General features: G+C 39.8%; 2 protein-coding genes across 2 annotated transcripts in view; one reads left to right on the plus strand and one right to left on the minus strand.

Annotated features, from left to right (window-relative positions):
* Positions 1-2,324: 2,324 nt before the first annotated feature.
* Positions 2,325-27,722, minus strand: part of LOC120908785 (solute carrier family 35 member F4) — a 28,460-nt gene continuing 3,062 nt past the window's right edge. Inside the window, 9 exon segments of the mRNA XM_040320141.1 lie at positions 2,325-3,800; positions 9,265-9,294; positions 11,705-11,774; positions 13,294-13,423; positions 13,509-13,598; positions 13,754-13,931; positions 13,933-14,073; positions 14,146-15,092; positions 15,188-15,347. Of these exon segments, the coding sequence (XP_040176075.1) occupies positions 3,378-3,800; positions 9,265-9,294; positions 11,705-11,774; positions 13,294-13,423; positions 13,509-13,598; positions 13,754-13,931; positions 13,933-14,073; positions 14,146-15,092; positions 15,188-15,275 (2,097 nt within the window). The 5' untranslated portion in view covers positions 15,276-15,347 and the 3' untranslated portion in view covers positions 2,325-3,377.
* On the plus strand, positions 17,840-25,974 carry LOC120908787 (mucin-2-like). Its single transcript, XM_040320142.1, has 3 exons — positions 17,840-18,350; positions 24,806-24,909; positions 25,000-25,974. The coding sequence occupies exons 1-3, from the start codon at positions 18,294-18,296 to the stop codon at positions 25,877-25,879; spliced, it is 1,041 nt and encodes a 346-aa protein (XP_040176076.1). The 5' UTR covers positions 17,840-18,293; the 3' UTR covers positions 25,880-25,974.

Here is a 27,722-nt window from a genome sequence, read left to right on the forward strand (position 1 = left end):
CCCGAACTCGCTGCACCCGTGGGTCGGAATGAACCCACCTTGGCCCGACCCGACCTGAACTCGCAGCACCAACAGGTCGGAGTCACTTATGCTTATGCTGGTCGGAGTCACTTAGCGGTTTCAGCAGCAGTAGAGAAGTTCATGAAGTTCCAGCTCCAGGGCCGTGATGAGTTTGGGATCTGTTTCAGGAACGGAATGGCCGTGGAGTCAGTTTCAGGACTTGTATGGGATTGGAATCCGTTCAATAAGCGATAGGTGTTCATGGTCTGTTTCAAGAGTGACATAAGTACAGGACAAATACTAAAGTCGTATAGGATTTGGAGCAGATCCAGCGCTGGTATGGGTTCAGAATCTGTTCCAGCATCGGTATAGGTTCAGGAACAGGACTGATTTCGGAACAGGATCTTTTCCATGGATTTGGCTTATGCTCCAGGACCTACATGATGAGTACTAGACCCAGTATGGATCAGAGAATCAGTTCCAGCAAAAGTATGTACAGGTGGTCCCCGAGATACACGGTATCTCTTATACGCGGTTTTGATACCGCTAGATTTAGATTTTCTAAATTTGACAGTTATTTGAGCATATTGTACTGATTTGACACATCAATTGTCAAATGCCGAATAATTTCCCTTTTGATCAAATGTTTAAAACTAATTCAAAAGGTTAAAACTGTAAAATTCAGTCAGAATCATATCAAATAATTAATTGAGAAATTAGAGATACGCGATATTTTGCGGCCGTTTTCGGTCCCCATCAACCGTGTATCTCGGGGACCGCCTGTATTCAAAATCAGTTTTTTAGGAACAATTTGGGTTCAAGATCAGTTTCAGGAACGATCTGTCTTCCAGGTTCAGTTCCAGGTTCAATTTGGGTTCAGGAACAGTTCCCGGGCCAATATTGTTTGGTCTTAATTTCAGGAATGGTAATGATTCACATTCACTCTTGATGTACCCCGTTGAATACGGAGGCAACTGTAAATTTAGCAATTAACAAATTAATGATTACTTAATTATTACTTTAACGATCTAAAAACATTGTTAAGTTGTTGATTTAAAGGTATTGTATTGTAGTATTGTTTACGCATAACTTCATTCTAGAACTGTAAACTGTAAAAAAGAAAATTATCTTATTTCTTTGGAGATTTTAGCAGTAGAACAGACGGTGGAAATAATAGCTAGCAAATGGTGAGAATACGCATTCCGACCATACGTTCAAAAATTCCTGCCAATATGTGCCGGTCGCGTGGTACAGTCGCCAACTCGTACGATTGAACAACATGGCCGTCATGGATTCAAGCCTCGAATGGACCGTGTCCTCATACGTAGGACTTTTTGACTACCCTGCTATGAGTAATCCATAAGTCACTGAAAGCCAAGCCCACTAGTGTGTGGTACAGGCAGGTCTTGGTGGTTGTTGTGCTTTAAAAGAAGAATGTTTTTCCTACCAAAATCGAGTGGAGAAAAGCAGGGGGTGTTGGCGAATTTCTTTAGCGCAAGACGTATGAAGAACATCAGCTAGAACGGCTAAAACCCGTAATCGAAACTGATAGAAAACTATCTGTGTTTCAGTTTGTCCATGCATCAGTTGCAAGGGTTTTTAAATGTTTAAAGTTATTTTTTACAATTTCCAACAGCTCATCGTATACACTGAGTCTTATTGTAGCTACACGTACGTTAGTTTTTCGTGAAAAGCGTGACAATGCAATTCTTTACCATGCTTTAGCTGTGAGTCTAATTTTCTCTATGTGTGGTACTGGTACTGTGGCCTAACAAAATTATGATACACGGACATCTGTTTCATAGAGAAAGCTTAGAATATCGCGAGTTCGTATTAAGTTATATACAAATCCATTCAACATAGGAAACAATCGTTAACAATTGATGTTCTCTTTTGAGCGATACTTTCATTCGGATATGATGGCCACCTAAAACCCACCTGTGGCGGATCTAACGGTGGGCGGACAAGGCGGTCGCTTGGGGCCACGTCGGGGGGGGGGGGGCTCTACTCGTCTTACTGCTTAGGGCCCCCGATACCCTTAATCCGACAATGTGTGGATGGTATGAATCTTTGCTTTAATACTTACCTATTCAATGAGCAACCAACTATCACAACTCCAGCCAAAAGCTAGTACTTAAGTACTTATTTTTAGTATTATTTTTACACAAATTAACACAAATATAAATTAAACCAAACAACTTTTTTTTGTGGAAGAATTGCAATCATTGTTTCTGATATTTCATTTGGGTTTCAGAATTTTCCAACTAACACTATCCTTGCAGGAGTGCAAGGAGTGATTTGAAACATCATTGTACAGAAATGGATTCGTTGTTTACGCTCGTTTGAATGTGTAAATATGTATTTGGAATTATCATTGAAATATGATGCCGTTTTGATGGAATTTGGTGTACCTTAAGCTATTGTTCGATTGCCACACATTGTTCATCTTTGTGAGTTGTGTAAAGTGTGCAAACATTGCTCTTAACGTGTTCTATCGGAAATATGTAACTAGCACAACACGCTTCGTTGGTTAACATTCATTCTAAACCATTCGTGGAATAAAATCGACTTGAATATTATAAACAAAAATCGGTATTTTACTTCAACTAGTTAAACTATTAACAAATTGCCTCTATCACCGGATACATCAATTCCGAACGGTAATTTTAGAAACGTTAAGCTACAACCAGATGTTGTAAAACCAGGTTCTAGCCATCAGGTTGTCGTCTGCCAGGGCCAGTAACCGTAGCTTACCGTAGAGAAGTGCTATCGTTAGTGTTAGTAAACTAGTAACGCTTATCCACGCGCTGCTTACACTATTGTTATGATTCTCATTATTACTAGTTCATTAAAGTTTTCCTTTTGAAAATGGGAATAAACGCTGTACACTAATTAAAACATAACTAAGATTCTGGCTGTGTGTGATAGGTACTGATAAAACGACTATAGTTATGTTATCAAAGGGGAATTAGTGTAGTGATTGCTAAACTACATTCTAGATACAATCGTTATCAGGCAGTTGAAAACTGCCAACTTGTTTGCTATGGATGCTTGTGGCGAACGAAATATTTTACACCTAACTGTCTGCCGTTATTAGTAGCATTGCTGTGAGTGAATACAGTACTAAAGTAATTGTGACTCGGTTCGATCTTTGGTACGATGTGGTTTGTTTGTTTGTTTGTCCACGAGCATAAAAAAAAATTCAGAAACTACAAATTAAACGTAAAGCAAAATCCACCTGCTCTACTTTTAACTTTATCGCGTCTCGCGTAATCGTGCCACAGTTCCTGTGCACGAAACATCTAAGTATTGTGTATCGCAGCTTGTTTGAAAGATTGTCCTTAAGCTGTTGCTCCGTACGGGGAAAGGGAGCATTGTTACTCCAGCGAACCGTAAGAGCTGCTACGCCCGTTCATCGATGGATAGCGATGAGCGTCGGCTGTGGCCGACAGAGAGTTAGGACCACTCCCGGTACCCAACCCTGGGCTGAGCCGGATCGAGCCCGGCTTACGGATGAAGTTGGTTGTCATTTCGGTGAGCGAATAGTGGCGCAGTTTCGCGTGCGGGTTTAGACCAACGAAATCGCTACTGCTATCATTGCGCAGGATGTGCTGAAAGTGCTGCAGGCTCTGCTGATGCTGCAAATGATGTTGCTGCTGCTGCTGCTGCTGCTGCTGCTGCAGATCGGTCATCTCACCCGGCCAGAGGGAGAGCGAAGATGCGATCGAATGTAGCCCGTCCGATAGTCGATGACGTCGCGATGCTGCGATGGAGTTCCGCTTCGAGGATGACGACCCCATCTGTAAAGGTAAGGCATTTCGGAACAGGGCAGGGCGTGATAGAGATGGAAATGGAAACAAAACACAAAAGATAACGATAACGCAGGATTAGTGCACGGACCAGGGAAGCCATCTGTTTACCAACATGAAAGCCGCGGTGTAGAAGCGGTGATGATAAATAAGATCTGCAAAACTAAAACAGTTAGGTAAAAGTAGAGATCGTGAGGTAACGGGTAATAGACAAACCAAAATCGACAAGTACAGCCACAAAAGAAGCCAATGTTGATTAAAACTGGACTATTGAACTGCCGCTGCAGTGATTTAGGTACTTTTTGTTTGTTTGTTTGTTTGCTAGTATGTATTCAAAAGCAAAGCACATTCTATTGACGATAACATCTCCACCACTGCTTTGGCTAGTTTTTGGCGTGGTTATAGTGGTGAATGAAGCTTTAAATTTTCTCAAAGAAAAAAGAAGTTTAATTTTGCTCTCTTTCTCTCAGTTTAAATTTTCTTGTAAAACAAACATAGGAACCGAATACAGTCAAATTGATAATGAACATTTGAACATGAAGGATGATCAATAAAAGCTTTTTGCTAGGAACACACACACACACACATACACTAGCTGATGATGACCCCATCGAAGCAAAGAAAAGTTAACAGAAGAACACAGAAATGGTATGGTTTTCAGTAAGTTAGCAATTATTTCTCATGCCCAGAGAGAAAGAGAGATGAATAAAGCGCACACAGTACGTTGGAGTGTAAGTTGATAGATTGAAGTTGAAAGAACCGAAATACACACAGGTAAGGATATAGTTTTAAAATAAACATGAATTAATCTGGTACTAAGACATTAAGCAAATCACAAAATTGCATATCGAAAGCGATTCAAAGTTATGCCGATAGAAAGACGAAAAAAGTAACAAAAGCCAATAATTAAAGTGCCTTTTACTTTGTAATGGAGCTTCTATGAATTTGCTGAAAATATAATGTACGCGTATTGCGTGTTGGAGAAGGAATACTTTCGGGACCGAAAAGCACAGCAAAAAGTACATCTAATAGCATCGATAGTTTATAAGAGCGGTGTTTCTTTTACCTTATAATTGTTGTCGCCCCAATGCAATCCAGGTGAACACAATATGCACAAAAGTGTGTGAAGAGTGTGAATTTGGAAGGTGGTGTTAGAGTTCCGTTCGAGGATAGTGTGATTACTGTTAAGCTTCCAACAACACAGGATCGTGTAGAGAAGATGGAGGAAACTGGGAGAGTGTTTAAAAAGGAACAAAACATTCTGGTAGAGGATTTGCGCATTGCCCTGAGATTGCAAGCGCAGGATACGGCGGTTCATTGCATATTAATGCAGATTGTTAAAAAAGGGAGAATGTTGATTTAACAAAAAAATAGGAGCAATTAAGGATATTAATATGAATATAATAGCGGTACGGGGAAACCATTTAAAGTATTGATAGCACAAACAAGGAAGGTTTGGTGTTTGGTGAATGTGGAGGAGAAGAAGTCGGTGGTGTAGATTCGTGGAATGGAATAAGATTATGCGAAAGAGAAAAGAGAAGAAAGAGAAAGAGAGAGAGAGAAATAGAGAGAGAGAGAGATAAAGAGAGAAATATACATTGATAGGAAAAAGTGGCTGTTGATGTTGCTACAATTGATCTTGCGTTCGTTGTCGTTGCCAACTTCACAAGAAGAAGGATTTTCTAGACAATCTGGTGATTGGTGATGGTGATGGTAATGGTGATGGTAGAAAACTACTAAGTTGTAGGGTAGCAATATTATACAACGCGCTGTACTTACTTACCTTTGCTTCTACTTTCAAACAGCCTCTGCCTTGAAATGGTACAGGTTCTAGCAGGTCGGTTTTTGTTTGTTTTTTTTTTCTTTTTCAGTTTGTGTTTGGTTTGGTTTTGGTAGAGTGATGTTGTCTTTTGGGAATAGCTAGAACTACATTCCGCAACGCGATACAATACAACACAATCGGTGCGTTGTGCAGTTGTACTTTTTATCGAACAGTAGATGTGGGTGAGGCAACGACAATATCCCTTCTACAAAAGGCTGGCCGACTGCGTGCGTGTAACAATTTGCAACGAAACGATGGTGTGTGTGTGTGTGTTTGGGGTCGTGTACGTGGGTTATATGTTGTTAGTGTGAAATTGAAAGATATGGATTAGAGAAGAATTAGAAATTAATGTATATTCTATTGGCTTGGCGAGAGAGGGTTATTTAAAAGAAGACACACGCACATAACTGAACAGTACTCAATGATGGGTAAGAATTTTGTACACGATGGTTTGAAAATAATACTTGAAAAGCGTTGGCAATAAATGTAAGTGATCATTCATATTCATTCTTACAATCGGATGTGCTTGCTCAAATCGTGTTGATTTTTTGGTTTGGTTTGGTTTTGTTTTGTCTTCAAGATTGTCTTGAGTGAAACTAAGGAATAATCACTAATTTTCCCTGCCTCGTGGCCACTATTGGAGAGTGTGGTGGGGGTTAAAACAGTGCAGATTAGTTCGCTAGTACTTGCCGGAAAGTACGGTTTCCATTTCCGCAGTTTCGGTTCCGTTTCGCAGTACAAGTGTGACAGTGATTGACTATGTTTAGGCACAGGCTTTCAGTGTAGGACATAAACAAATGTCGCAAATGATAACTTTTTACATACCAATTACAGTACGTTTGCGGTATATACAACACGTTCCTTTACGTACCTACATTTCGATAGTGTCTCTTACTACTAACAACTATAACAAGCAAGCTGGTGTTATCAACTGGGATTTTTTTTTATTTATGGTTTATTCCCAACTTTAAAGATGCAGAGGATCGGTGCTTTATATGGGGAAAAATTTAGACCAATTTAACGACGGTTAGGTCATGGTAATCATTGCACACTAATGGAACAAACTGATGGAGTGAGAAACATAGGAACAGATAGGTTAACGAGTGGCTTTTTTTCGGAAGAAAGGTTTAGAAGCAGTAAATTGGCGCGAGCAGCAGCATAAAGTAATTGATGTGCTTTTAGCACACACGCACAGACACACATACAAACATATATATATATAGATTATATATGGCTGCTTACTACGAGACTGGTCTACGGAGAACAAATCTCAACCTACTTAGGAGTCTCACCTGGCCTGGGACTTGGCTTGAGTTTAGAGTACAATCTGGTACTATCTGTCTTGTGACGGTTGGATTAGATGGGAGTGATTAGTTTTGGTTGGTTTTGTTTTGCTACATTAATATGATTTTTCTTTTTTGCTTTTCTTGTGTGATGCAATTTTGCTTGAAACAATCGTTTTCATTCACATATGCTTGTATGCATAGACTGGCAATGGCAAGAGCAGTTTAGAATCAGCAATTGGGAGACTCTGTTAAACGTTTACCTCTTTTGTAGTGTATCTGGAACGAGTAGTTGAGGAATTAGTTCATTGCTTATGAGACTCTACGGAAAAACAGGATGAAAAAAACGGTGTAGATTCAATGTGAGGTGAGGTGTGGGGTTCGACTCAAACGATATTTTGGATTTTCAAGCTTACGGCAATTATTCTAGAGGAACAGTTTCGACTTCATTTGCGCTTTGTTAAATGTTTTGTTGTTGTTTTCTTCTAAATTTCTGCACATCATGGAACAAAATGAACAAATAGAAAGCTTATTTTGGAGCAAGCACTGTTTCCTGGTGCTTCTAGTTGGAGCACGTTTTTTGTCGATTAAGATTCCACGCCACTTATAGCACAACCCTGTTGTCCTAAATTAGTAAATCACTCTCTTTTTCTTCGCACTTTTTAATGGGCAGTTTTCGTACGTGGGCGCTGCATGTTCTAACCACGTACCGGCACGTAAACGAAACGTGTGCGGAGTACATCCAAGAGGCACCGGCCCCAGAACCAAATAAATTATGAAATTTAATTAAATTCATCATCACGCTCAAGCGTAACAGTAACTCCGTTGCTGTTGCGGTTTTTTGGGGGCTATTCTACTAAACGTGTTTGCACCGCTAAGGTAGAGGTTTCCGCATTTTTTGATGTTTCCTCCATTTCGTTGATATTTATTTTTATTCCGATATGCTATTTAGGTTGATGAGCTTTTCCGGAAATACTGGGCATGAAAGGATCCCTCTTAGTGCAGAGAATGGCCGATTGATTAAAGTTTTAGCACGATTGCAACTGTTCAAAAGGATAGGGGTGTTTTGTTAAGGGATTGAAATTGAAGCTCAATACTGTGTACTTTTCGTTTCTCTTAACATTAGTATACATCGTTCTAAGTATATCTTAGAAATCGGAGTATATTTTTGCAAAAGTAGAAATTTTCTTTCAAATGATTCATCGATGATAAAATTGCATGATTATACTGTCTTAATTGAATATTGGCTCAATAGTACTCAATTGATACGTTTCGTTGAGTGATTGGAAAATAAAGGAAACACCAACATTTAAATTAGCAGCTAAATTAGCGAGAGAAGCTCTCTTAAAAAATACAATACACGAATGGTAATGTACTGTTACACAAACGATGTTGCAAACAGAACAATCGATTGTGTACGATCATTAAAACTGGTTAGTAATGAAGGCAACTATCACTATCATTAATCATGATTAAATAGTATTAGTCCATAAGCTGCGAAATGTGTGAAAGGCTAGCGCTTGGCTGATGGATCATCAGTCACTGGATTGAGGAGCAGCCGGCCTAACCTGAGTACCAAAGCATACGAGACCAGTAGCTATATATTTCACAAAATATTTAACGAAACGAAATGTTTGTTTTTTTTTTTCAAATGACGAAATATTTTGCATTCTTTTGTTGTTGAGAGATTGTGCGTTGAATGGCACAATAACTGGTTTCAAGAACAATTTTGGCATGAGTTTAACACAAAGCATGCAAAAATGCATTAACAGTTGAATTTATCAGACGAAATGTTATGCGTGTGTTTTTAATTTCGGCTACCATTATCTTGGTGATGATGTTGAATGATCAACAATGCAGCCTGCAAGACATAATAAGGAATTGTGTAACCCATGTAAACAAAACAATCCGAATAAGGTTTTGCAAATAGGGAACTATAGATTGCAAATGAAGTGACACCATCAACAGTAAACATATATGAAAATACATATTACATAGAGAGTGTAATCGGGCATTCAAAAGGTGACGATCATAACGGACACATGGACATAAAAACAGGCAAAGATAGACACCGAAAGGGCGCACGAAAAATGAACAGCAAAATCAAAAAGTTACAACGAAATCTGTCCTCTAGAGAGAGAGAGAGTGAAAGAGCGAGAGAGATAAAGAGATAATGATGATGAAAAACACCAACTTGATATGAATGTAAACAGAAAAGTTCGGTAGGTTTGCATACTGCCGGAACGCAAATAGAACCGAAACCGTAACGATGCAGTAAAAATTGTAAACAGAAGAGGAAAACAAAACAAAACGAAAGTTTTATTCGTTCAGTACGTTCACGGACACTCACCTCGCGTTGTGACCCAACAAGATGATATTTCTGGAAAACAATTGAAATATATGGGTTCGGTTTTTTATTTGAGAATTTAGAACGACTAAAAACCATTGGCATAACTGAACATCAAAACCAGTTGTACGGGAGAGTGAGTTTAAAGGACAGCCGAATGTGGCAGTGAAAGGAGCGGGCATTAGGGTATGGGTGGAGGTGTGGTGGGGGTGGGGGTGAGTGGTTGTAAGAGAGGCTGTGAAGGACCATGTAAGGGAACGTATCGGGATAGTGCTGTAACATATATATCCTGACTTGCTGGATGATGCTGTACCGGATAATTGAATTTGTATGGTGGAAAAGGAATTGCTCACGAGTCTGACAAACGTTGCAAGTTCGGGAGAATATCCAAAGGTTGTGTAAAGAGCGATAGTTTAACCGAAGGAATAGTACGTATCACGAAACCGGATTGAGCCACTGTGACTGGAACTCTGGATGTTGCAGCAATGCAACGATGAGATTATTTAATTTTAGCTTTCCTTTGCTTTGCGGTTCTCAGTCCTGCGTCTGGCCAATAGTATAGATAGCTTTCATCCTGCAATTTTCATTCTAGTCTATGCAGTGGCCTTGCAATCCTATTTCTCGTCTACTAAACGAAGGTCTAAAGGTCACAGGTACTACTGAGGCCAGGAGTACTCAATAATGCTTGTAGCATGGGCTAATAAGTCTACATACATTGTTGCCAAACCTTACATCTACCAGAACTGTGTACATTACCGCAGCGAGAACATTTGTGGTGGATATACAACGAGCCAACAACAGGATGGGATTCAATGGGAGCGATAATGATTTGACTAACGCCAGAAAATTAATCAATAGTTTAATCTAGTGGACAGCGAAGGTAGGCGAAGTAGAAGAAATGAAGATAGGACAGGGGAAGAAAGAGACAGAGCCATACGAAGAGAGAAGAGAAAGAGCAGCACAGAAGTGTACAACGAAAGAATGAAATATTACAACACGATGAGATATGTTATATCGAAATGCAATTATCCATGAACATATGGAAAGAAAAGCAGTGTTTTTAAGATGAACAGCCAAGGACAAAGAGAGTAGGAGATAAAGTGAAGGGTTGTGTGTGTCTGTGACAGTACGGCGTAGAGTATGAAAGGTAAAAATCGACAGTGGAAGACGAGAAAGATAGCGTACAGATATACAGAGAATGGTTAACCAATTCGTTGCACAATATTATAGAGCTAGTTGTGGTACGGCGCACTAGGCCATTCTTACAAGAAATTAAAAAAATTGTATAGCTAGTTGTATTCGTATTTGTTGTGCATGGTTTAGGTATAAGAGGTAGCTTTGAGAAAGTAAAGGCAAACCGATTAATTAATATAGGAGAATTGATTTTAATCTACAATAAATACACTACAGGAAAATGCCATTCATTGAAACCGTCATTAAGAAACTAATTATGGGTTCATGTAACGTACGATTCATAGGATTAACAGATAAAAACTAAGGTGAGAAAATATAAGCAACTAACACAACCTGCACTGAATTGATAGATAGAACAAAAACATAACTACAAATAAAAGATTAAAAAAAATCTCCGCTGGTTAGATAAGTAACAGCAAATAAACTGAACTGCTTAATTGTAAAACTTAAATATGGTTTAAAAAAGACAAAACTTCAGTATATAAAAAAGAAGTAATTTCAAATTATATAAAAAGATGATACAGGGAATAGGAAAGATAAAACATTGTAAAACAATACAGCTACTAACATGTGTGGTAAAAGGTTGTATTTATGTTATCCTATTCTAGACAGAAACAAGTCTAGTAATGAAAATAATTATTTATTTTACAACTGCAGTACAGTAATAAATTTCTGAAAGTTCGACACCTAGCGTATTGTAGTTAGCAATAATGAGAATAATATTTGGCAGAGAGATACTAGAAATGATTTACAAAAAGAAAAAGAAGCTTGAAAGAAGAGCTGTAATATATGTTCAAACAGTATAGAATGTGCCGCATTGCGTTTTCAAGGATCATAATGGTCCAACTTCTACTACAGTTTTTACTCAGGATGAATATTAGAAGGCAACTAGAACTGAAGATTACAGTAAATGAAAACGCACAACTGTATATGGAGTGAACAATTAGGCTTCGTTGGCGTTATGTCTCATCGTCCAGTGGGTAGAATGAACATTACATGGAAGCTTGTGAGAGTAACGAACAACGGAGGCCAGTGAGAGCTCTATACATGGTATGTTCCCTTTTGTAGTAATGTACAAATGCAAAGTGACATGGTAAGATTGAAGAAATTGAAAATTTAAACTCAAGAAACTAGAACAGAAACGTTTCGGTATAGAAAACGGAATTGGATTTATACTGTTGGTTGTAAATTTTTGGTAGTGGTGTAATATTGGCGGATTAAGATTTATGATATTTGATTGATTTCCTACCGAATTTTCGTAATCATTTTCAGCAGTATCACAACAACATTGGTTTCTTAGTAATGCGCGACCAGTTTTTCTGTAATTTTTGAATACAAACAATTTTAGTTGTAATCATGGTTTGTTGCATGGTTTATACATACACGCACACACCCATAAATATGAATACATACATACACACACACACACACACACACACACACACACACACACACACACATATACATACATACATACATACATACGCATCCATCCATACAGCACTTTTCGTTATTAAATGTTACAAAAAGGGTTACTGGATGCTCACTTTTTCTATATCACTTACTCGCGCGTACACACGCACACACACACGCACACGCACAAACACGTACACACAATCAATAGAAGGTGTTGTGAAAAGGGTCAGAGGATATTGATGGCAGGACACATTACGAATGGTAAAAATAAAAGTTTATTCGATGCATGGAAAGTAGCGCCTGAAGCATGAGATATTATGCACACGAACGGAGGACAATTATCTACATTTAAAAAAAAAGAACAAATGTATATAATCCTACAAAAATAAAAGATATGTGTTACAAAGGGGACAGCATACGAATGCAAGGTAGAATGAACAAATCAGGTTAAATTTAATTGTATAATCCTTGCGTTTTGTGTTACATGCAATTAAAGAGATTCGTTTTGTTCAATCTAACGCAAGAGAGATAGGAGAGGAAAAAATATCAATATATTCCAGACTTGGCTTTCTACCAAGGGGATGCAACATACAACGAGCGCAAAATTGACGGAACGATAAGAGGCAAGGGATGCAAATATAGATAAATGGTAAGAGATATAAAGGGGACAGCCAGGTTTAGATCGAAGGACGCTTTCCACATCCATAGATAAAGAGAGGAAACGCAAAGAGTACGTATCAATTGATGAGCAATCAACAAACGATACAAGAACAACTGGATAGCAGTTAGTATGGGACAAATATAGTTTAGAGAGGAAATTGGTCCAAAATGAGCACATGATCGGATACTATTCGCTGATGCCAATGGAACAACCTCGTAATGTCTGCTATCGTGACACTGTGATGATGCGTGTGTCTGAATTTCTATTGAAATAATTTAAAGTATCGATAGTTTTAGGGGTCATCAAATGTACAACGATGGGCTACAAACTCGAAACAAATTTCGTTAACTGATGAATGACGCTTATGCCCCACTTGTAGCTTTAGCTCTAGAAACAACAGAAGAATAGTAGAGCATAGAGTAAAGAGGTCCAGGACGTTCGCCCAATTAGCGCGTGTGAGGGTAGAGCGACAGACGAAGAGAAGTAATTAGACATAGGAGGAAGGAAGTAGGATGAGCATTTGGAAGAGAGCATAGACAATGGTAGATAAATAGGAATAATGAGACAGTAGAGACGAGCTGGGAACACAGACTTAAATACATCCGGCGCACAGGGCGGGAGGTACAGATAGTGGACAAGTAACGCAAGAAACAGTTCAAGTAAAAATACAAAACCAGCAATAAACACAAGAAGTACGACAACACAAGAAAGAGAAAAGAAGTGTCCGAGAGAAGCGGGGTGTGCGAGAGAAAGCAACTTACCGCAGCAAACGGGTGATGTAATCGGGCCAATTGTCCGGAAACATTACGAGAAAGAAACCGACTGCTATCAATATGATACCGGCCAGCTTCATACCAGCAAAGTGAGCCCCGTACAGCACGATGTCGAGTGCTGTGAATGAATAATATCAACAGATAAGACACTCGACAGCTTCTAACGTTCGGGTGTCCTTTACGGCATGCCGAGTGGTACTTACCAGCTGAAACGGGTACAGCCGTTATGAGTCCCAGGGTGACAAACATGTTGTACGTAACGGCACTGCTGAACTGCGTAAGGATGTGGAAAACTGTCAGGGGTTCGAAGGGAGAAGTAAAAGACGAATGGTATATGGTATGTAACTATATGGTTCTACCCATGCACTACTAGACATACAGTGGTCTATTTGATCAGCAATTCTTCATTCAAAGATAAAGTCTGATTTTTCCTACTAGCTATGCTTACCTAGCAGTAAAACGCTGGCCATCAGCAGCACTACCCAAGGAAGGGTTTCCCAGGGCATAATTTCGGCACCAGTAAAATAGAGTGCTATGCAGACCGGCCACAAGATGGCCGCATTCAGGAAGCCGATGATCGAGAACGTGAATGCGATCTGCCCGACGGGCGGATCGCCCATCACCTTTACGAAACATTACTTTGAAGACAGCATAACCAGCGGCAGCCAGGGCCGCTAGAACCACTCCGCCCAACGTAGGGCTACCCGTAATTCCGTCCATGTAGGCCAGCAGCGCAATACCCGTATCACACAGTATCACAGCGACGATCTGGGAAGCGGAACCGTAGATAAGAAACTAAAGCTGATTGATCTACTTACTGAACTGGCATGGTTTACTGACCCGCACACCAACAAACTGCTCCTGGAGTATTACCCACGCCAATAGGTACACGCAGGCTACGTTCGTCGCGAACAGAGCCATAACGTCCGTGGCCAGAAGGTCCTTGAGCGAAAGCGCGTACAGATATGTGGTCAGCAGCCACAGGACGCAGAACGTGAGGCAGCGGTTCAGGAAGCGTCCGATGGTGAAGCCTCGGTCCCGGAAGCCCCGCAAAATTTCGCCCAGCACTTCGCCCGTTCCGTCACATTTCTTGATTGCGACCCGCCCGAGGATGTAGATCGGGAAGAAGAGTATCGCGAAGTTGGTACAGAACCAAGAGGCAAAGAACGGTGCGTTAAAGACGTGTGTGGTTAGCGGGGGCGCTACACGATCGGAGGTAATGATCGGTTTGGTTGTCGAGGGCAAGAACGAGGACGTGGGTCCGAAGCCGTGAACTATCATGGCCGAGGTGGAGTTCTGGTCCGGTGCCGCACCACCCGGAATCGCATCGGTCGTTCCGTCGGTGATGAACGCGGTCAGATGTGGAGGTAGCGTGGAAGCGTAGGTATTTCGGCGCAGGTACAGGAACTTGATGCAGTGCGTTGCACCAACCCACGAGGCCGTTACCAGTACGGTTACGCACACGCCGAAGTACATCTTCTGCGCCAGCTCCGAGCAGCATGACGCTCGGCATGCCTTTACTCGCGACGTGGAGGGGAGACTCGAGGAGACTGCCGGGTTAGCTGAGCCGGAGCCACCGCCGCTGCCAACGCCAAGGCCACCGCCGCTACCGAGTAGTGCATGTGGCTGTGATGTTGGCGTATCACAACCGCCATGCATTCCACCGGTTACCGTGATGCCGATCAGACTGTCCTGGCCATCGTGCTGGCTCGAGGTCACCGAGTCCGAATGTGTAATCTGTGGCACGTTGTTCGTGAAACCTCCAAAGGGTCCATTTGGGGAGTCTCCTGGGGAATCATAACAAGGGCATATCAGACACAATTTGAAAGGGTTAGATCCGTAAATAGGGCTGGGGCTGCGAAAAAGAGCATCTGAAACTGACCTGTCACTACGACAGAGGGAGCGCGAACGCGTTTCGGGTTGAAGATTGCCGGTATTTCGCTGTCCCGTGTCATGGCGTTCTCTACCATGTCCGCTGTCCCTGGTTGCTCGACTTGACCTTACGTGACGTCTCGAAGCTCCCGTTTACCATTTTAGGCGCACTAGAATATAAAAACAGAAGAATCGTAAAAGCGGGTGTCATGTTTACAATTAAAATTTTCAGCAAACAGCACATTATGGATAAATGTATAGGCGTCAAAATTGCGATATATCAGCCTTGGTCTACAATAACATCTACATTTCCAACTAAAACATATGGCAATTCACAGGCATTTTAAATATGTTTTGCAAATGATTTATACTGAATCAATTACAGTTTTAAATTTTTATTTTTGTAATTTGTATCTAAATTTTGAGTGGATTTTCTGGACTGCCCAAACCACAGTATTTTGTTAAAGTCCTGATGACAAAATAATCCATTTTTTTTGTATACTCCTTACATGAGGTGACCATTTATGTGTATTTTTTAAACCTTTTTGAGTATTATAGCCAACACGATGACAATTAAAGTATTTTTTATATGATGTTTTTGCAGCTTTTTTATACAGTTGTTGGTCAGCTTTTAACGTTAAAAGAGTTATTTAACGTTCACGAGGTGTTCACGGCTGTCACAAATATAAGATAGCTGTTAATTTTAAATAAATAAGAAAACAGTGTACACCCTCCGAAATGTAGACCAATTTCGATATCGTGGATATTTCTATTTTTAGACCGACCTGTATCAAACTTATGAGGATCTGTGCCAAATTAGTAAAAATCCATTACCAATCTGATGATGATGATAATGACCCACCTCTTTGACCCACCTGTACAGGATTGAGATGTTCTAGGTATTTTGTGATAATTTGATAAAGCTACAAATATTCAAACGGGTTGATGTTTGAGAGCTGAACAAAAGCGTAAAGGTATGATGAGTTACTCACCCAATCTACACAATCTTGTGTCACGTCTGGTGTTATGACAATACGTTTATCAGAGATAATTTAGCTTGCAATTTACATTGTATTTATTTACTTCTATTTAGATATTAATTGCTTTTGTATAATAGTCTTGTGAAGTGTGATAACATTTCACTGCAGCTACATCTGTTTGCATTCCTAACGATCCATCTTAAATGGCCATTGAGCCAATTCGTGCATTTCGACTTTCACACTATTTTCTTTTGAATGAAGTCAGCAGTGGCAACAAAATTCCCTCAGATTCCCCATTACATAATTTTCCCAAAATTCACAGAGTCACACAATACTACAAACCAAACCATTTGGATTTGCGGACTCATTAGTAGATGTGACTCAAAATGTTATCATTGATTTACGGGTACGATTGCAACGTAACAGAAGATCATAGCATGGAATAAAATGTGCTTATATTTCCCCTGTTATTCATACAATCACAATTATAGTCCAGATAAATGTTAGTTTTTCAGCTGTTAAGTTTGAAATGAAGTTTGTGCGTAGCGTCAGGCTGCACCAACTGATACAAACTTTGTCGGTAGGGTTATGCCTTCCATCTCCCATTGGGAGTAATCTATAATCGTACGAAACCAGTATGATAAACCCATAAATCCATAAACTCGGACGGCTGGTGAACGATAGGCCCATCTATCACAAACGATTTGAAACAATATCGGGACACCTGTAAAACAGCCTCTTAATGCTTTCCCCAATACTCAATTACGCAGAGAAAAAAAATTACACAACTGGAAAACGTCGCTCATGCGCGGGGTGTGCCACGGCCATCACTGCAATGGGGACACTACTCAGATGAAATTTCGTGCTTTATGAGGTCCATTAATTCGTGCGTCCTTCTCAGTATGGTCTGCGTCTGTTCACCATGGTCTAATCAGTCACGGCTGAATGTTTCGGCCCTATGTAGCCCGGAACGCTGGACCGTAGTGATCAGTTTCTTTTCTAACACATTTTTGGTTTCTGTGTTCTTGGTGGATTATCAACCATAAATCATTGCTTCGTCAATGAGCCTCCCCGCCCCTCGTTCTCATCAAGGTACCGCTAATGCCCATTCAAGCACAAGAACACGGCCTGATGCATGAATCGAAAAAAGGGAATATTTTGGCAAAAGTGAAGGGAATTGTCCTGACAGAACTCGTCTCATTGTTGTATGCAAACTTTGAACGTTTATGTTCCGTGCCACAGAAAAAACAACAACATAAAGACAATTAAATAGCAATTTTACGAGGTACAGATTCCAGGTCCCTTTCGAAAAATGTGTGTACCGCTATAACGCGGCTCTATAACAACGCTGTATAAGATGACATAATTTTGTCTCAGGTGAATGCCGAGAACGTCAACGAACTGACTGGGCTACTTTTAATCGAGTCAAATGTTAACCCCTGACCACGATCAACAAAAAACAAAAATACCCACGTGCAAACAAGCCTATCTTTCGCTATCCGCAGCAAACAAGGCGCATGGGAAAAGGCAAGGCCACTGTGTGGCGTAGAAAGAGAGAAGGAGAGTGAGAGTGAGAGAAATGAACCGAAAAATCGCAATCATTTGAAATCACCTCACCGTGGAGTTGGGCAGCTAGGCACGTTGGAGTAGCATGTTGCGCTCATCAACCGTCGCGGCTTGCTCAGTTACGAACGAACACCGCACGCAAGCGCAGGTGCTAGGCAAAAGGCGTCTTGTGCAGGTGGTGCCCAGTCGATTTGGTTGATCCATATCGGCCACCGTTTCTCGAAGTGGATTAAGACGACCTCAGTCGTCGATACATGTACACTAAGAGTGGATATATTAATTTCGGTGATGTCAAGTGTCTAGTAGTGTGTTCAATGTTGATAGCGTGCAACTCATTCTTATGGCAGGGGTTTTGTGGTAGAAACGATTCTTACGAAACTTGCTACAAAATTCGTTCATAAAGTAAAAACGGTGGTTTCATGTTAAAACACTGAGTAAGAAAGCGCCAGTGTACTGACATTACGGCATCTGTAGCGTGCTGACGGAATAGCTGTGCGAGCAGTGAAACGAATTCAGCATTCCCAGCACTGTATCGCGGCAACCACAGTGATCAACAATCTTCCTGGCAACATGAAGGCTATCGGAACTCCCACAAACATCCCCCTCATAGGGTGGGTGCTAGTGGCGGTAAGTATTGAACCGAAAGCATCTAATTCATAGCGGGTGCTGGAAACAAGTGTGTCCACGCAACAGGCGCCACGATCTTCATGGATTCACAGCTTGTCGGATCGATTGCAATCACTAACGGATACTGAAGTGCGGCTTCGATTGTTCGATACGGCTGATGTAACATAACATAACCGATCGCGTGTGAATGATTAATCACGAAAAGTTTTTTTTTTTATTTTTACTTGCTACCGTTTCTCACCCATTTCCTCCCGCATGGGATGAGTATGTCAATGGCGAGAAATTATTTGGTGTAATTGCGGCAGCCAAGCGTGCGAGCATAATTTGCCCTAGATCGGGGATTGTTTGAGATACGGATTTTTTTCTCCCGAAATTCCTCTTTGCAATCCCATTTTGAAATACAAAATGGTGAAAATTCTGCATTTAGTATATTTCAAAAAGAAACTCAGTGTGAGAGGCTATATCCGGTGAGCATAACATAAAATCCAGCTAATGGTGCTGAATTATGAACATAGATCTGTTTCAAACACTACCTTGAACGAATTGGATAAGTATTTCATATATACTGTTGAGAAGCCCAATTGGCATGCAGCCGATTGCTCCTGAGGTCAAACAGATATGCAACAAACAAACCACCTTATGCAAGGTCAGTGCTAGAGATGCTGGAGGGCACAAGTGCTTATATTTACGTTGTGTTGTGTCAAACCGCTTATAGATGTCAACACTCTAAGTATTAATGTGACCAACCTCAATGACGCCCAAAGCAAGGGGAACCGATTAGTACTGTAGCCCATGCCATGCCAGGGGAGTACATGCTTCTGCACTATGACTTTATCGGCTGTGCTGAAGAACGGAAACTATTTTATTATTTATTAATATTCATTACAAACGAACCGTTTCAAACTACACAAGTACAACAACTAAAGCATCGACAATCGATTTGAAATTGGCAAGAAAAAAAAGCTAATGATCATTTGTAGCAATAAACTATTTGTAAATCCTTTGGCTAGTTAATAATCAATGATGCATGTTTAATTGCACTTTGTTAGCACACCATGGTCGTTAAATTTAGTTTTTAGTTTGAGTAACTAACGTAAAGTGGAAAAGAATAACGAATGTTTATGGTACAGTCGAAATTAATTCTAATGAATGCTATTTTTCGTGTGAAAAACATCGATATTTGAGTGCTAATTAATGTTTCAAAAGTGTACCGTTCCAGCATATCTCCCTTGTTGCAAAGATGTATGAGAAAACATATTTGCGTCAACCATATCCAAAACCATTTTTCACATAAGACCCGCATAACGGCGAAAATTCATGGGTTACTCCATCCAACAGCTGGAACTGAGCGTGAATATATGGCAAATTAACTTCCACAATCGTTTCGCATGATTGATCTTGCACAAATGCTTTGTGACGCTTATGCAAACTATCGCCTAATTGTTCTGCATACCTTCAGTGAAGATAATTTGGACTATCCCACGAACACGCGCGTTTAATGAAATTTGCTTTGGTTTTCAAACTACTCAATCATATAGACGAACACTTGCAGTTTAAGTGAAGTAAGCGGTCTAAGTGCACAATAATAGAGACTAAACATTCAATTTCGTTAAAACTCGTTTTAGGCACTTTTGGCCAGTTGATATTCTTTTAAGTAATGTACAACAAAATCGAACGACAACGAACAAATTTCGTTAGAACCACTTTGTGCATTCAATACACGTTTACAAAATTAGATAGATTTGTAGGCAGGCTTAATTACGACCATCTACCATTAAACATCCGGATTGATCGGATTGGTATATTTGCCATCAAGCCGAATTTGTGTTTTTTTTAAATTAGGAAATGTGAATGACAAGCATACACACAAACACAAAAATACTCAGACCGAACGTTTAGTTCATGATCAATCAAACAATAGGAATTTGTTGTCGAAATGTATTTACAATTCAATTAATCCACTGAATGGGAAGCAAAGAATGGATAAAAATTAATGTTATCTGTCAGTAGACGAAACAGGAAACAATCAGCAGATCTGCCAGTGATCTACTTTACCGCACAAAGACAATGTTTTACAGTCTATTAGTCAAGGCAAATCAAACGCCACGTAAGTGAGTACGTGTAAGGTGTATAAAACGAGACGCTTGTTTTTGTCACCATTTTACGATACTAACATCTCAATAGCAAACATATAAAATCGTTTTATGGTATTCACATAAAACATGTTAAACCCGCTAGCTCGCTAATTCGAGATTAGCCTCCAAATAGGCATACCCAGGCCGTCTGCACAGCTGAAGGAGTTGATTGGGGCATTTAAAACAAATGCGTGGTCTAAATTGAATTCATGGCGATCAAGTGTTGTGCATATGACTGACCGACTGCCTGCTCCACTTGTCGCTTACTGTACTCCTTCTTTTTGCCAAACAGAGGAATGCTAAAGCTAAACATTGGATCGGACGGGCCGGCTTCGTTTAGCGAAAATATGTAGTCAAGCCTGTTTTTCAAATGAAGGATATATCTATAACTGTTGACGACTGCATACAGCTATCAAGGACCACATCGCCTCAAGGCCGAACGGAAAGACATAAAGAAAGGCTTTAATGTGTGTCTCCTTCGAAACTGTTCCTGGTGGTAGATGCTAGTGAATGAGCAATACAATTTCGTGATACAGTTTCTGAGCGTAGGATACGGTTGCCGTGCCGTTTGTTCGTTTAAAAGATGCCAAAAAAAGGGAAAGTCTTTTGGAACCGTGTGTAAACCATGTCACGGAGAAGGCGTTCAATGGAGCGAAAAGCGACAGTTGTTGAGAGAAAGACTAGCGTGCAATTTCAAACTCAAGGTGAATCACTTTTACTTGGCTGCAAAATCCTGTAATGTTATGAGAATTGGGTTTTGCAAAAAAGTACAGTAAGCTTCAAATTAAGTTCTCTAATAACTGCCATTTATTGATTATTATCATCATGTTAACAATCCTTCGAAAATGAACTTTGACTGTTATAATGTACTGTGCGCACTGAACTATCGCTGTAACCCGGTAGTGATGAGTTGTTCCAAAGACCTTGCACTACTGCCTCCATGCTCTATTGCACTCGTTCTAGGATTCATCGTGTTCTGTTAATAAAACTTTACCAAACAAAAAAAAATGCGAAGGCTAGCTACAATTACTTGAGAACCATACCAGTGATTGTCATGGATCATCAATGATGCGTTGATTTCTTCTATGTTATCAAGATGAGAATGATAAACACCTTGGTTTGCCCGAATTAATTGGAATATATAAATTTGTTGCAAGTACAGGACGGTTTTACATTTTACATTCTCTCTTCTATAAACTTAATTTATGTATCTTTCGCCTAAGATTTCATGCATTACGTTGAATATTAAATTTAATTTCCATTAACGTTCCAGACCTTCAATGGTTCGTTAGTGGGGACGTTGGTTAGTTGGATGGTTAGTTGTGGATCGGGAGGTTGCTTGGAGTAATGACCACATGAGTCGTTCATACTCAATGTTATGCTTACATTGAAATCACCCGTCCAATGAAATAACGATCGTGTTATGTTTTTGTTTTCTTTGCCGAGCGCATTGCTTGTGAGCAGGTCCATGTCGAGTATTTTTCAACTTACGATTGTAATAAACTTGCTCCCTGTTTGTGAAATAATACATTTTAAATGACAGAGGCAATAAGCCAATAATTGAAAGTAATAAAACCACTTGAAGCACAATCGTTGAGAAACCGTTGGGGTATAAAATAAAATAAAACAAAATATAATAAAATAACAGAAAAATACAATAATGTAAACTGTGTACTGTGGGATTGGGCAAATTACGTCCATAATCCATTCATTTACTTCACTAGTGACAAAATTTAGAAAGTTTGGTAGAAACAACACCAGCATAAATGAAGAACTCTATAAGCAAGGACTTTATTATTCATGTTCAATGCCAAATACGATGGAAATTCTTCCTAGCATACAGACAAGAGATGAAGAGCAAGCATGTGTTTACAGTGACAAAATTTACCACAATACACAACAGCTGCCTTTGCATCGCAAGTTTACAGTGCCGAGGCACGGCAGTACCAAAAGCATAGCGCATACGAGTGTACGTAATAGAAGCATGAGCGCAAACAGTCCAAACACTTCATAACACTTGGTGCCGGGCGTAATCGAGCTTTCCACCACTCTAGCTGACTGAGCAGTTTTTTTTTTAATTTCATGTTCAATGCACACCGGTACAACCACCATGCCCACACCGTGCTTACCGTGCGTATTCGTGCGATCGCAAACATGTACAGCGCATAATTTCTTCCGAAGCAAATTGAGTTTTCGCTTAAAGCGATCAATAAAAAAGCTTATGATATTCTCGAAATTGGGTGTAGTCATCTGGTAAAATGAAAACGTCACATGACTACAGAAAACGTTACGCATAATGTGTTCTCTCATCTACCTTGACAGTAGAAGCGAAGCCATCGTGTGCAGCCTGAATGATCGTAACTAATAGAATACGTCACGCGTTAGTACATTCGCTTCGGTTTAGATTTAATCGAACGTTTATCCAATTCGGTTGCCGATTGGCAATGGATTTCTCAACGCGATCTCAATACGATCTCAGCTATACTACGCTTGTGGCTTTGATACGGGATCAATCCTCAATGGTACCACCACGTGCTTCCAAGCTCCGCAAAGCGTACTCCTTCCTCCACGCGCACGTGGTTGCGTGCCGTCGCCATTGTCTGTAAACCGTTTGCTGCCCAACACTGACCAACTTCCTCGTTTCTCGGAGTCTCCTTTCTGCTACGCACTGTTTGTTTTGTCGTTTGTGGCTAGTTGTTACTTTCAACACCTGCCGCAGGGGCGTTTAAGGTGGGATTAAATGCGTGCATTTTTACATTATTGATGAATTCGGGCTAAACCCACGAAATGTGCGTTCCACCTACTGGCGACGGCCTTGAAAGATTTGTGCTGTTGTATATCATTGGTACAACAGCGACACAGACGAAGTTGATGCTGGAAACCGAGTGATCGTTGCGCTAGGTCAGAATCAGGTGTTGGTTATAAATCTATTTTTTGCTCCATTTTTTCTGTATATCTACTGTTCTATTTTTCAACATCTTACCGGTATGATGTATTTTAAATCTAATCAATATGTTATAAATATTTCGTAAATAATATATTATGAAGAATTTACTAATCATGCGTAACTGAAGGATTGAGCTCAATTTGTAAAATGTGTGATGAATTTTTTTTTTTAATATTTTGATGGTTTTATGTTATTGATGCTTCGATCAATCAACAAATTTACATGCACATGAAGCCCCGCAAAGCCTTTTAATTTGGCCCGTAAACAATTTAGGTAATTATTTGTATGAACCAGAACATGTCAAATCAGACCGGTGCGATTATTAAAATTAAAAAAGTAAGATGAATTAATACAGACATAACCATATGTAGATATATCTTGTTGTTTGTTTTTTTTTTTACTCAGTAGGCAACTGTGTTGTTTGTTTTGCTCATAGAAACTCTGGGAGTTTGAGCTAAATCTGTTTCATTCGTAAGTAGATCTAACGATGTAACCATCTTCCAGGAGCCCCGGTGATGGGATAGAACCTAGGCCTGCTATGCTCAGAACATGCCTTTTGCAGCTTATTTCACTGCCTTTGTGAGCCCTGGGGTCCATTGATTACCCAGCGTAGAATCTCCAACTTCCACAAACATTTCTTAAAGGGGCAAGTACAATGGTTAGAGATTTAAAAAAATATACATTTTGTTCCGGCTCCAAAGGTGCAACCTCTATGCCGATCGAACATATGTTCTGCTGCTGCCGAAGAAGTGGTCAAACATAGGGAAAAAATAATCGTTATAGCAGAACAAACAAATGTATTTCATTAAAGTCATACATTTGTAGCATAAGCATTTAAATCCCCTGAAAATAACCTGTTCTATGGCCGCTCAAATGCATGAAGCGTCACCCACCCCCCCTCCCTCTCCTCCCTCTCTTTCTCTGGAATAGTTTGTGGTCTGCAATACATAAACCGACCCGCCATCGAAAATGAGTTTGATATCAGTGATTTAAACAAACCGTACAAACAACCCATCGGAAATATATGGTGGTTAATTCATTGCTAAATAGTTTATAATTTGCGGAAAAAATGAAATGATGAAAAACTTATGTTAAAAATCATACTTTTTAGATTCCGTACACATTCTGTTCATATATTTGCAAACATTAAGATGGAACAATTTTGCTTTTTTAGGTTCTTCTAATAATAAGGACCGTTCATATTAAGTTTAATCGAATCAAAATTATAAACTAAAGGTTAGCGATTGTCAGTAGCAATAAAACAAAGAAAAAAATTTGAAATGGATGATAGGAAGCCAAATTAAAAATAAATGAAAATCAACTCGTTAGAGACCAAAGCATATCTAAGATTATACTTCGTATCTTTTTCACAGGTTGCAATTATGCATTGGTATCAGCCGTTGGTGGCAACGTACAATGTAGCGGAACACAGACTGGACTATATCAAATTAGGTGAAGGTCGTGAGTATAACTATCAGTAAGTATGCAAACCGCAAAGTCAAAATGTTGCTATAAATTCTCCATGATTTTAATTTTCCCCCATATATGCTTTTCCCACTTTCCGCAGCTATAATGATGGTGTGTCATCCGGATATGACAAGCGTAAATTTTACAAACGCCCCCAAGCTTTGAAGCAGCCATACACGCTCAAGAGCTTTGCATCGCCGGTAGAGCAAATTGCGACGAATGAATTCCAGACACAACCTCAGCAAACGTACATGACCCAGGAGAGTCTGCTGCCGGTGTACGAGTCACACGAAAAAACGGTTAACTTCGTACCTGCGGAATACTCATCTTCCAAACCTGCCACCGCGCAAAGAGAGTCGCCATACACGTTGACTCAGTCCACAGGACCCGTTTCGTACACGGGCAGTTTGGCTGAGCGAGTCATCCAGAGGATTCAATTGCATCACCCACCCAGCGTAAAGAACATCAGTGTGCCAACTTCCATCAGCAGCAGCAGTGGTATCATTAGCGGTAGTACAGCACACTTCCAGTCGTCAGGTGTGCAGTATAACCAACATCCTGGAAGCTACCAGTATTTTAACGCACATCCAGCCCCAACCGCGTACGAGCTGGTGCGACCCATAAGCAATTTTCCACCGCCGAGGCCCTACATTGCTCCGACATTGACCACGACCAAGGCACCGTATATTGCACCATTCCTGCAAAGAACTTCCACTACTACTACGACGACGACGACAACGACAACGCCAGCCCCACCGAGCAGACGGCCTCCGTACGTGGCGCCGGGGGTCACGAACGATCCTTTGCTTAGTTCAGTGTCACCCGCCAACCAGCTGAAGTACTCCAGCTCTAGCAGACCTACTACGGCCAACCGTCCAGCGGCTACGGCCAGTAACGGCAGTGGCAATCCAACGTTGCAACCCTACGAGCCGGAATTCGACATAGACATACGGATCGATTTGCGCGATGATTCCGCGTAGTGGTCATAAATCTATACTAGTATAATTTAAGCTGCCTATAACGATACACCATTATTTCATACGCCAACGTGACAAATAAAATGTTCAATACCGAATTCGATGCATCGAGTTTCTTTTGCAAGAACAAAATTAGGTCAATGTGTATGGATTTTTTGCACATTGTAGATTCGCAAAACAACGAAAATTCCCATTTCTTCTGAACTATTTCGAACAATTTTTCGATTTGTGAACTGTACAGCTACCATAATCGAACTGATAGTACAAGTTAAATTTTGTCCATGTGGCAAACATGTTCAAAACCGTAGTTTTTTGGATTGCTTTTACTATTATCAATTTTTGAAACATCTTCGAATAGAAAGTTTATTGGCATTCAGTAAATATTTAAAGGTGTTTAGAAACTGTTATCAACAAATCAATAATATTGTTTTAATCAGCAGTTTTTTTTCAAACATCAGCCACTTGATGATAAGCAATGATTTTTTAGGTGAGTATTCGGAAAGGTAAGCAGCGAGAGCATATTTTACATTACATACACAAAAGGTAAGCAACGTACAAATATTTAAAGTATTACCATACTTTTAATGCAATTATATCGTTCATTATCCTTTAATAATAACGTGAAGGCAAAAGATGCGATGCTTTTGAATTTACTCAACAAAAAGGGAAGAAAAGGCGTGTAATATAATACACATCATACACAATAATAATCGATACGCTCTTGCAGCGTCCTTAAAAACTCGATACATTTCCATGATAGTCATTGTAAACGAAAAGCCAACAACGCATAAATGCAGCACGGTTTACCTAATGAAGACACATTTTACATTCGTGTTTCGGAAACATGGGAACCAAGCAGATGTCGGATGTGTAGGGAATTTGGGTAAATTTTTTAATTTGTTGGTAGCTTTTATCAAAAAGGAAACATGCATTTTAAATGTGCTGCTAGTGGAAAACTCTATGGTTGGCACTCGCAAACGCCCAAAATCTTCAGGATCCAATGTCATTCCAATGGCAAACGAGAAGATCATTTATTATACAAAACAATACTTGCTGAAGACCATTAATCTTCACCAGTGATTGTAACTGTCACGCTATATTAATAGTTTACATGACCTTCATTTGAGAGAGTTACTTCATAGATACTTTTATTTGAGAATAGAAGAGGCTAACAAATAAAGTTGGTGTATTAGTATAAATACATTCTTATACAACTCCGAAAGCTAAGCTAAGTTAAGAAATAAAACATGCGGTCTTCGTTACTTTTAAAGAAGAGCAAAATACATTTAAGTAATGAGGCTATTTCCCCCGATAGGATTATTCAGATCTCACATTGAAAATTGAACATTCCATTTGCATAACAAAATAAAATAATATAAATTGTCTTTACTGCTTTGAATGTTTCAGTTTTTAGTAAAATGATGTTAGAATTTGATCAATTATAATTTAGAAAAGGGATGCTTAATAGGTGTAACATGAATAAGGTGTTTTTGTGTTGTTGTTAATTTAAGGTGCTGGCAGAGGGATTTTTTTATCGTAATGAAAACATAGAAACATCATGTACAAAATACGAACCTGGTGCATCGTATTTAGTACATGATATTTCTATGTTTCCATCCACGATAAAAAAAAAGCTCAGAACAATCCGCTGCAAATGCTATTTATAAACTGTTTTTATTTTCTGGATGATTCTAACCATTCTCCTGGTACAAGCCGACGAAATGCTAATTAAATACCTTCCCTTAAACCATTTAAGCATTCATGTTTTACTAGCCACAACACTAATGTTCTGTGGAATATTATCCTTTTAGGCTGCGGTGGAACGTTGGCGTTTGTGGTCGAAAAA

Source organism: Anopheles arabiensis, chromosome 2, assembly GCF_016920715.1.
Source record: "Anopheles arabiensis isolate DONGOLA chromosome 2, AaraD3, whole genome shotgun sequence".
Classification (NCBI taxonomy): Eukaryota; Metazoa; Arthropoda; class Insecta; order Diptera; family Culicidae; genus Anopheles; species Anopheles arabiensis.

What these genes read in the sequence shown, in the direction of transcription:
- LOC120908787 (XM_040320142.1), top strand. Translation starts at nt 18,294, where the DNA reads ATGAAGGCTATCGGAACTCCCACAAACATCCCCCTCATAGGGTGGGTG. An exon ending in TAGGGTGGGTGCTAGTGGCG is followed by an intron (nt 18,351 to 24,805) that starts GTAAGTATTGAA and finishes TCTTTTTCACAG; the next exon opens with GTTGCAATTATGCATTGGTA. An exon ending in GGTCGTGAGTATAACTATCA is followed by an intron (nt 24,910 to 24,999) that starts GTAAGTATGCAA and finishes CACTTTCCGCAG; the next exon opens with CTATAATGATGGTGTGTCAT.